Source organism: Teleopsis dalmanni, chromosome 1 (assembly GCF_002237135.1).
Source record: "Teleopsis dalmanni isolate 2A chromosome 1, ASM223713v2, whole genome shotgun sequence".
Taxonomy (NCBI): domain Eukaryota; kingdom Metazoa; phylum Arthropoda; class Insecta; order Diptera; family Diopsidae; genus Teleopsis; species Teleopsis dalmanni.
In genome coordinates this window covers 219,574,876-219,585,180 of record NC_051846.1, presented here as the reverse complement: position 1 = coordinate 219,585,180, position 10,305 = coordinate 219,574,876, and the positions used below count along the sequence as shown (strand labels likewise).

Genomic DNA, 10,305 nt, shown 5'->3' with positions numbered 1-10,305 from the left:
TACAGTATGAAATGAGTTAGTTATAGTTAAGCATTGTACGAGAAGAGTAAGAAATTGAAACGTGTTAAAAATAAAGGAAAAACTATTGCTTAAAATATCAGAAGTGGGATTACTCAACATTAATAAAATGTCTGACATCAAAAAACTTCAGCTTTATACTTTAGTTGAATTAAAAGCTTGGTTGGAGGAGCTTGGATGTAAAACAAGTGGTAATAAAAACGAATTAATTCGCCGATTAATTCAAATACCTGAGGAACGCCGTGGTGTTTTTCTAGGAAAAACGACAAAAATATTAAATGATGTGACGCTTACGGAACATGTTGGCGCCGACGCCGATGCATGCGCAAGCAACAACAATAGTAACTCTGAAGAAGATGACAATCATATTCTTGAGGAACAACAAATTATACAAACACATAAAAAGAAGAATCAAATGAGTGAAATTGTAAGTCAGAAACAAATGATAACAGAACAAATGACAGCGAATATGAGTCGAATGAGTGTTATGAACACAAATATTGAGCGAGAAGAAAATAATAACAGTGTCTCTGCTGCACAAGTCAATTCGTTAAAGGAGAACGAAAATGAACTCTTGAAATGGGAGCTCAAACTGTTAAAACGAGAGCTAAACATAGAAAGACGAGAAAAAGAAATTTTAATGAGAGAAAATAAAACATTAAAAAAAGAAAGCCAACAGAATGAAAAAAAAGATTATGCGTTAAATAATAAAGTTAATTTTTCAACTATAAAAGAATTGCTGTCCGAATTTTCTGGAACTGGTGATAATTTTCAGCTTTGGGAAGCACAATTACAAAGTATCCGAACGGCTTATAATCTGGATGATAATAATACTAGAGCACTGATTTCTAATAAACTCAATGGAAAGGCGTTAAAGTGGCTACATACAAGAAACGATTTAATGACTGTACCAATTGAAACCCTAATAAACGATATGGGGAAACTGTTTGAAGACCGCTCAACTAAACTGCAGCTGAAACTTACATTTGAAGCCAGAAGGTGGCAAACAAATGAGACTTTTGAAGAATATTTTTACGATAAGACCATTCTCGCGGGTAAGTTGTGCATTGAAGAAACTGAGCTGCTGGAGTACATTGTGGAGGGGATTCCAGACTATGGTTTATGTTCACAAGCTAAATTACAATGTTTCCGTGACAAGTACCAACTGTTGGAAGCGTTCCACAAAATAAGTCTACCAAAACCAGCAACACCAAAACAATCATTGACTGTTCGCCAGAACACTTCGAATGAAAAATCAACATCAGCCGATTTTGTGGTTTCTGCATCGACTCGTTGCTATAATTGCAACTCTCTTGGGCATGTTGCAGCTGAATGCCGCAAACCAAAGCGGGAGCCGAGGGCGTGTTACGTTTGTGCGCAAATGGGACATCGAGCAGCTGACTGCTCAATGAGGAAAACGCAAGTGCATTATGCCGACGCTGTTGAGGGTGATAACGAATACGTAAGAAATATAAAATTTAGTTTTAATTATTCAAATATTGATCAGTCACTTTATTTAGAATCATTAATTGACACTGGTAGTCCAATCAGTTTTATACGCCAACAGTTCGTGCCACTTGTTAAGTTAATAAATCAAGAAAAATGTAAAATTTTAAATTTTTGTTGATATAAACAAAAGTCATTTACAAATACTTGGACAAATAGTATGCACAGTTTTATATGATAATAAAAAAATAAATCTTAAATTATTCATAGTAGCTAATGAAACTATGAGTTACCCAGTTCTATTAGGAAGAGATTTTTTGAAGAAAGCTAAATTAAAATTAGTAATACAACATGATCCAACTGAACAGTTAATTAATTTTAATCAAAAGAATAAAGATTGTGATGAAAATACTATTAACGATTTAATGAATATTGAATACCATGAACCAATTCATGAGATTAGTGTTAATAATAGTGATGTTGACTACAATACTAGAAAGAAATTTAATATGTTGTATGAAGATTATGTAAACCGCAAACGTCCAGATGAACCTGAGATAAAGTGCGAAATGAAATTAATTTTAAATGATGATAAACCCTTCCAATACCATCCACGTAGGCTATCATATCACGAAAAGCAACAAGTAGAGTCAATTATTGACGAGTTAATGAGAAAAAAAGTTGTGAGGCCTAGTAATTCAGAGTATGCATCTCCTATTGTTCTGATTAAAAAGAAAACAGGTGATACCCGATTATGCGTAGATTTCAGAACTTTGAACAAAGTCACATTGAAAGATAACTATCCACTACCATTAATCGACGATTTACTTGATCGACTGGCGGGTAAAACTTTATTTTCATTGTTAGATTTAAAGAGTGCTTTTTATCACGTGCACATGAGTGAGGATTCTATTAAATATACTGCTTTCGTAACTCCATTAGGACAGTTTGAATTTTTAAAAATGCCTTTCGGGTTAAGAAATGCACCTTCGGTTTTCCAACGTTTTGTGAACCAAGTTTTTGACGATTTGATCAGATCAGGAAAAATAGCGATATATTTAGATGATATAATGATCGCCACGAAATCTGCTGACGAACATTTACAAATTTTGACAGAAGTGTTCGACAGACTAGTAAATAATAAATTAGAGCTGCGTTTAGATAAGTGTAGATTCATGGAATCAAAAATAAACTATCTAGGCTATATAATTTCTAAAGAAGGGATACAACCTGACGGGAAGAATATAGAATCAGTTGTTAATTTTCCAGTGCCGCATAACGCTAAAACAGTTCATAGTTTTCTTGGATTGTGTTCATATTTTAGAAGATTTATTCAACAGTTTTCATTATTGGCACAACCATTATATGACTTAGTTCGCAAGAACTCAGTTTTTCAGTTTGGACTAAAAGAAGTAGAATGTTTTGAAACTCTTAAACAAAAATTAATTGATGCTCCTATTCTTGCGATATACGACCCAAGAGACCAAACAGAACTACACTGTGATGCTAGTTCACATGGTTTCGGGGCTATAATGTTACAAAAAAAGGGGGATGGTAAGCTTCACCCAATTTTCTATTTTTCAAAAAGAACAACTGAACATGAATTAAAATATCACAGTTTCGAGTTAGAAACATTAGCTATTATTTATGCTCTACGCAGATTCAGGATATATTTACATGGAATAAAATTTAAAATTGTAACCGATTGTCATTCATTAGCGTTAACCTTAAACAAAAAAGAAATAAATCCCAGGATAGCCAGATGGGCCCTGGAGTTAGAAAATTTTGATTACTCTTTAGAGCACCGTAAAGGAGAAAAGATGCAGCACGTCGATGCACTTAGTAGAAACACGAATATACTAGTGTTAGAAGAAAATACTTTTGAACAAAATCTATCCATATGTCAGTACCAAGATGAGGTAATTAATGAGATAAGGAAGAAATTAGAAAAAGAAGAGAGTAGTTACTTTGAAATGAGAAATGGGTTGGTCTATAAAAAGAAAGGAAACACCATACTGTTTTATGTGCCAAACAATATGGAGAGAAATATACTACAGCTTTATCATGATGATATGGGACATTTCGGATGCGATAAAGTTGCTGATTCTATACTTAAATCTTATTGGTTTCCGAAACTCAGAACAAAAATAAAAGATCATATCGCCAATTGTCTAAAGTGTATAACTTTTTCAGCAAAGTGCGGAAAGCACGAGGGGTATTTACACAATATTCCAAAGGGCTTAGTCCCTTTTGAAACTGTCCACATTGATCATTTTGGTCCAGTTAATATTAAAAATACTAAAAAGAAGTATGTATTCTTGGTAGTAGACGCTTTTTCTAAGTTTGTTAAATTGTATGCTACGCGAACAACTAGCACAAGAGAAGTTTTAGGGTGTTTAAAATCATATTTTAATTCGTATAGTAGACCAAATATTATTATTTCCGATCGAGGGAGTGCATTTACATCAAAAGACTTTGAAGACTTTCTTAGTTGCTGTAATATTCGACATATAAAAATCGCCACAGGTTCGCCACAAGCGAATGGTCAAGTAGAGAGAATAAATCGGAGTTTAGCACCAATGATTGCTAAAATGACTAACGCAGGGTATACAGCTTCGTTAGATAAAATTATGCCTGATATAGAGTTCGCTTTTAATAACACGATTCATAGAAGTACTGGAATAACACCGAGTGAACTATTATTTGGAATTAGACAAAAGGGAATGGTTGTGGACTATTTGAAAGAAAATTTAGACGAGTTAAGGGCTGATGACGTTCTGAGAGATCTTAGGCAAGTAAGAAAAGAGGCTTCAGATCAAATTGTAAAAAATCAAAACTATAATAAATCGCTAAAAGACCGTCATAGAATTCAGAAAACATACAAAGAAGGAGAATATGTAGCTGTGAAAAATTTTGTTAGTGAGGCAGGCGCCAGTAAAAAGATTTTGCCAAAATATAAAGGACCCTATAGGATTACTAAAGTTCTACCTAATGACCGATATCTAGTAAAGGATGTAGAGGGATTCCAAGTTAGTCAGATACCTTATGAGGGGGTATGGGAAGCGGCAAATATTAAGCCATGGATTGGCAATTCATATCGAAAAGGTTCAATCGGGACGATTGCGGGTCAGGATGGCCGAACTGTGGCAACGCTAAATTAAAAGTGACACATAGTTTTTGACATACAGTATGAAATGAGTTAGTTATAGTTAAGCATTGTACGAGAAGAGTAAGAAATTGAAACGTGTTAAAAATAAAGGAAAAACTATTGCTTAAACTTTTTAAGTTTAGATCTGCTCTCTCGGTATTTTTGTAGAAGCCTTTTCGCATCTACTCCAGATCTGTGACGTTGGAATTGCCTACAGGAGGCAAAGCATTGAGATCTTAGTAAAGCTATTTCTTCCGCCCACCAATAGTTTGATGGGCGCCCATTACTTCTGCCTTTTCTTGGCATTGATGCATCACAGACGTTGCATAATGCCTTCATAAAGTGATTTGATTTTTCAAAAGCATCCCCGTCTCCGAGACTCATGTTTTCAGTCATAAATTCCATTATCTCTGTGTCAAGATACTTCGTTTTCCAGACTATTTGCTGTGCTTTTCTCTGCGATATTTTCAAAACAAACTTCTCTTTCAGCAATATGGAAAAACGAATTGCATGGTGGTCGCTGTGGGTGTAGTGGTTTGTTACTTTCCATTGCGAACCCCTTACTAATGACGGACTGACAAAAGTGAGATCTATGTAGGAAACGCCTCTACCATTATCGAACGTTGGGCTATGCCCATTGTTCAGTTGTATTAGGTTTAGTGAGGTGAACGTTTCTAATCTACCTCGACGCGTCGTAGTACTACTGCCCCATTCGACTGCCCAAGCATTAAAATCCCCTGTAACAATGATGGGAGTTTTGTTTCTGATTGTTCCTGATAGCCTATCAAGAAACTCTTCAAATCTCTCTTGGGAGATATTTGGGGATATGTAACAGCTGCACACGTAGATACCCCGGATTCTGACAAGTACTAAACCTTTTTTTTGTATCAATACTCTTGGTTCAAACACTATGTCCTATCCTAGCCAAATGGCAGCCTTTGCATAAGTATCTTGTACCCATTTGGAGGTTTCTTTTGATTTGTAAAACTCACTAATTACGAGTACATCTGCCTTTAATTCCAAAGCTGTTTGGGATAAAAGGTCTTGGGCAGCTTCGCATCGATTTAGGTTCAATATCAGAAATTTAATCATTTTTTTGGACTTAAACTCCTGCATAGCCTTCCTATAGGATTCACATTTGAACTTTTTGAGTAGTGTAGATTGCCACCGTTGCAGTTTTCCGGACATAGGATGCATTTTGGTTGAGCCGAGCACGTTTTTGCCCTGTGGCCATCTTGTCCACATCTCATACATGTGCCTGATCTGTCATTATCGCTTTTGCACTGTCTAGCAGCGTGTCCAAATTGAAGACATTTGAACCACCTCATGGGTGTGATATGCTTTCTGATCCTACTGCGTACCCAGCCAACTCTGACTGAGGCAGCTGCGATCAGTACACTGGCATCCTTAGTAGGAAGGTCAATAATTGCTGATCTTGTGCTGTACCTTGCGGAACGCCAAAACTTGACGTTGATGTCACTTACATTTATTGCTGGAAATTGCTCAGCAATCGCCGCGCGCACCTCTTCGTTGGACGTTACCTCGTCCAAGTCCCTGCATTCTATTGGGCTGGGTTATGTTAAAGATTTTACACTATTTCACACAATTCTGAAGTGTGTTTTTCATTTCATTGCAGAAGTCCTTCGCTAAATTTCCAACTTCCTTGGTAAGCTGAATCAATATTTCCCCCTCTTTAGTTTTTCGGATAAGGTTCACGGTTTTTCCGAATTCTTGTAGCTCTGGTTTTGATTTAATGATCTTTAACATTTCAGCGTAAGACTTGTCTGCCGTCTTGCTAATGAGAATTGCTTGCGGTCTTACTCTAGTCGCTTTAACGAGATCCAGATTTGGCACAGTTTTCCCATTTTTCTTTTACACTAGCTGCCATTTGTGAAAATTCGTTTCCTGATACTTACTTCCAATTTCTCTAATTTGGATTTTGGGTGGTGGAACGTTCGGTTTCTCTTTCGCAACACACTTTAGTGCTCCCTTAGTTTGCACGCTAATAGAAGCTACACTCTTAGCCACTAACGGCACTTGTGGCCCCCTTTCTTGTTCCATCTTATACATCTTAACTATCTGTGCAAGCAGATCCCGCATATCCTTATTAATATGCCTTTAAGATTACATCATCGCAGTTAGTTGTAACAGCTTATCCTCTACGCTATCATCAGGATTGGGGGATAAAGGTATGTTTAATACCTCCTTCTCCATTGTTTTTTGTACTGCGTTTTGTTTCCGCAGAGGTGATGTTTTTTGCCCACTCATACCTTTTCGATACCCTATTAATTTAATTAAATTTAATTAAATTAAAAGGATATCCTAAATTAATTAAATTAAAATAATTTAATACCTGTAAATTTCAAATGCTCAAAATTCCAAATTCAAGTAAAAATTAAAATTTGCTAATAAATTTAAAATTTGCTAATTAAATTAAAATATTCTGCTAAATTGCTAAATCAGTGTACAACATTACACGATTGTTTAAGTTTTTGTGTAACAATTGATTTAATTATTTGATCGTTTTGTAACACTTATTCACTTTGTAATGTTTCTGTTTAATAATTTCAATTGCTGTCTCTATCAGCTGATTTTATATGCGTGCATTTATTTTGCAAAACAAAAAAGACGTTAAATCAAACAAAATTCAATAAAAAAAAAACAAAATATGTAAATTCAAAAAGTTGAAGAATTTAAAATGAAATTTATAAAAAAAATATCACTTATCGGCTGCAGCTCTTTATCGCTCCAAGTGAGTACATCATATTCCACCGCATTTAAGAATTTTTTGTTGTTACAATACTTCAATTGCAGGAAATATATACCAAACTAGCGGACCGCACTCGAAAAGCGTGTATTCGCGGCAAAAAACCTGTAATGGAAAGTGCACATAGACTGTCAAACTTACGCATCTGCCGTGCTTACCGTACAGTATTGGACGATGCTACGGGAGTATTGGCTGGACGCATGCCAATAGACTTTGAAGCGTTCTTGGCCAGAGACAGTTTCTTCCAGCGCTCTCGTCGGCGAACGACAGAAACTGGGCAATCTCTGGCAGAGTCTTATCTAGATATAAGAGACAAATACCTTAATGAATGGCAACATAGGTGGGCCCATTCCCAAAAATCAAGATGGAGGCATCGTTAATTCCAAATATAAGAGTTTGGATTAACCGAGGATCTGGAGACTTGGAATATCAATGAACACAGTTTCTTACGGGGCATAGCTGCTTCCGTGAATACTTATATCGGTGGCTAGCAAGTAACCCGTACTGCCAGTCTTGTCCAGATAAAATTGAGAGTCCTGACCACATAATTAGAGACTGTATAAGATTCGTAGATATTAGACAAAATCTAGAGACACTAATTGGGGAATCCAGCCCTTCTACTATGGTAATGCAGATGTTGGCAAGCATCGAAGAATGGAGCTTTTACAAGAGCATAATCTCTAGAACAATAAATACTGTTAGAGCGGACGAAATACTTAGTACACAATCGGAGTGAATGCACGCTAAGTGCTCTTCTAACCTGCCCTGTGAAGGAATACCTTAACTGGTCGTACTGCAGGGATTTTCAGGATTTTGAGTTGAGAATGTAGGGGACTTTTTAGTCCGTAGGCATGTATGACTCAATTTGAGTCGTGCATGAATCGGGCATGCAAATGGTACGGGCCATTTGTATCTTTTGAAGATTTTTCACCCAGGTCCGATACCACAAAAAAAAAAAAAAAAAACGTTTGTGTGCTGGTCGTGAAAAACCGAGTTCTGTTTAAGACTGACTTTATTCATTAAAAATATGTTTTTACAAAGTTCATATTTGGAGGAGCAGTGTGCATTAGCATACTGTGAGAATTTGCTGAATTGGCGTCTTCACACGCCAGCCCAAACACTATCGTCAAACGGACGGTAGGGGCTCATATTGCAAGAATGCAATAAAGATACAATAAATATCAGCATACTTATTTACTCACATAGTGTATGCTTATGCACGCTACACCTCCTGTTTTAAAGAAATAATGTAATAAAATTTTAAACAAAATTTTATGTAATTATTAATAATTGTATATATTAATATATTTTTAATATATTGCTTATATATTGCATATATTGCATATTAAAATTTTTTTTTTTTTATTTAATTACAAATATATTTTTCATTATTTCAAATATATGTAGTATACATATGTATCTACATTCATTCATTCATTACTATATATATATATTATTTGGATTTTATTATTTTTTTTTTAATGAATATATGGTTTTAACCTATTTTTGTGCACTTTTTGTGCTTTACCTTTACTATCTACTATAACTATATTATTACCTATTTCCATATCTTTAACTAAATATGGACCTATATATTTATTTTCTAATTTATGACCTACTTCGTTTTTTAATAAAACTTTATCTTCTATTACTAATTGAAAACTATGTACATTATTATCATAACTAATTATATTTTTTAATTTTGATTTATCGAGCATTTTTCTTGCTCTTTCATAAACTACTTCTAATCTGTATTTGCTTTCTTTAGCATAATCATCTATATTGTATAGTGGATCTATATTACCACTATTGAAATCATAGAATTTCCTTGGAATACGTCCATACAGGAGTTCGTAAGGACAGTATCCATGTGCTAACGATGGTGTTGTGTTAAAGCAATACGTGAAGTATTTAATCCAAACATCCCAATCATCTCTATTGACAGAGATGTAAGATCTTATATATTCATTAAACGTGCGGTGACTGCGTTCTACAGTACCTAGCGTTTGATGATGGTGGGATGTTGATGTAATATTCTCGATATTGAGATATTTACATAAATCGTTCATAATTGAATATTTGTACTCTGTACCCATGTCAGTTAGAAACCGTTTCATGGGTCCGTACTGTAAGATAAAATTTTCGAAAATTGCTTTCGCTATAGTCTTGGCACTTTTATTTGGAACTGGAATAGTTACCAAATATTTTGTTAGGTCACATATTAATGTGATTGCATACTCATTGCCGTTCTCCGTTTTTGGGAGTGGACCAATGGTATCTACTAACACAGTGTCAAATGGAGACATAGGCGTTTGCACTTTCGTTAAAGGCATTTTCGTATGTCTAGTTGTCTTGGCCAGTTGACAACTTAGACATTTTTTTACGTACTTGGTAATAGTTTTTGTCATGTTTTCCAGTAGAATCTTTGTTTTATTTTAGTCAGTGTTCTGGTAATTCCAGAATGACCTCCTTCTGCTGGATCATCATGATATTGGTGAAGAATAGCTTCAATTGCCGACTTATTATTTTCGTTTATTTTTGTTACCTGTGGTAATAGCGCTATTTGAACATTTGTTAATGTTTTGTTGCCTATTTCTTTAAAAGAATTTAGCGATACAGATTTAAAAATCTTTTCGCAAGGTGCCATTTGTAACTATTTAATTTTTAATTCACCGGCTTGTTGATCAAGCCTTTGGAATAACAGACCTAGATCTAAATTTCTATTAGTGATTAAATCATTAACATATATGTGTTTTAAAATTCTTTTCCCATGCTTCAAGAAACAATTGTGGGATGATAATTTTAATTTTACACATTTTTTAACGTCGTTACTACTAACGACTTCATAAACTTTGGGCTTATCATGATTTTGATGTGTCGGTCTTATTAAATTTGTGTCTTTATTAGTACTATTTATGATGCGTAT

General features: G+C 34.8%; 1 protein-coding gene across 1 annotated transcript; it reads left to right on the top strand.

Moving 5' to 3' along the window:
- The first annotated feature begins 877 nt into the window (after positions 1 to 877).
- On the top strand, positions 878 to 1,633 carry LOC119672232. The gene is made up of 2 exons (XM_038083235.1): positions 878 to 1,480; positions 1,539 to 1,633. Exons 1-2 carry the CDS (start codon positions 920 to 922, stop codon positions 1,545 to 1,547), a joined length of 570 nt encoding a protein of 189 aa, XP_037939163.1. The 5' UTR covers positions 878 to 919; the 3' UTR covers positions 1,548 to 1,633.
- Positions 1,634 to 10,305: the final 8,672 nt, after the last annotated feature.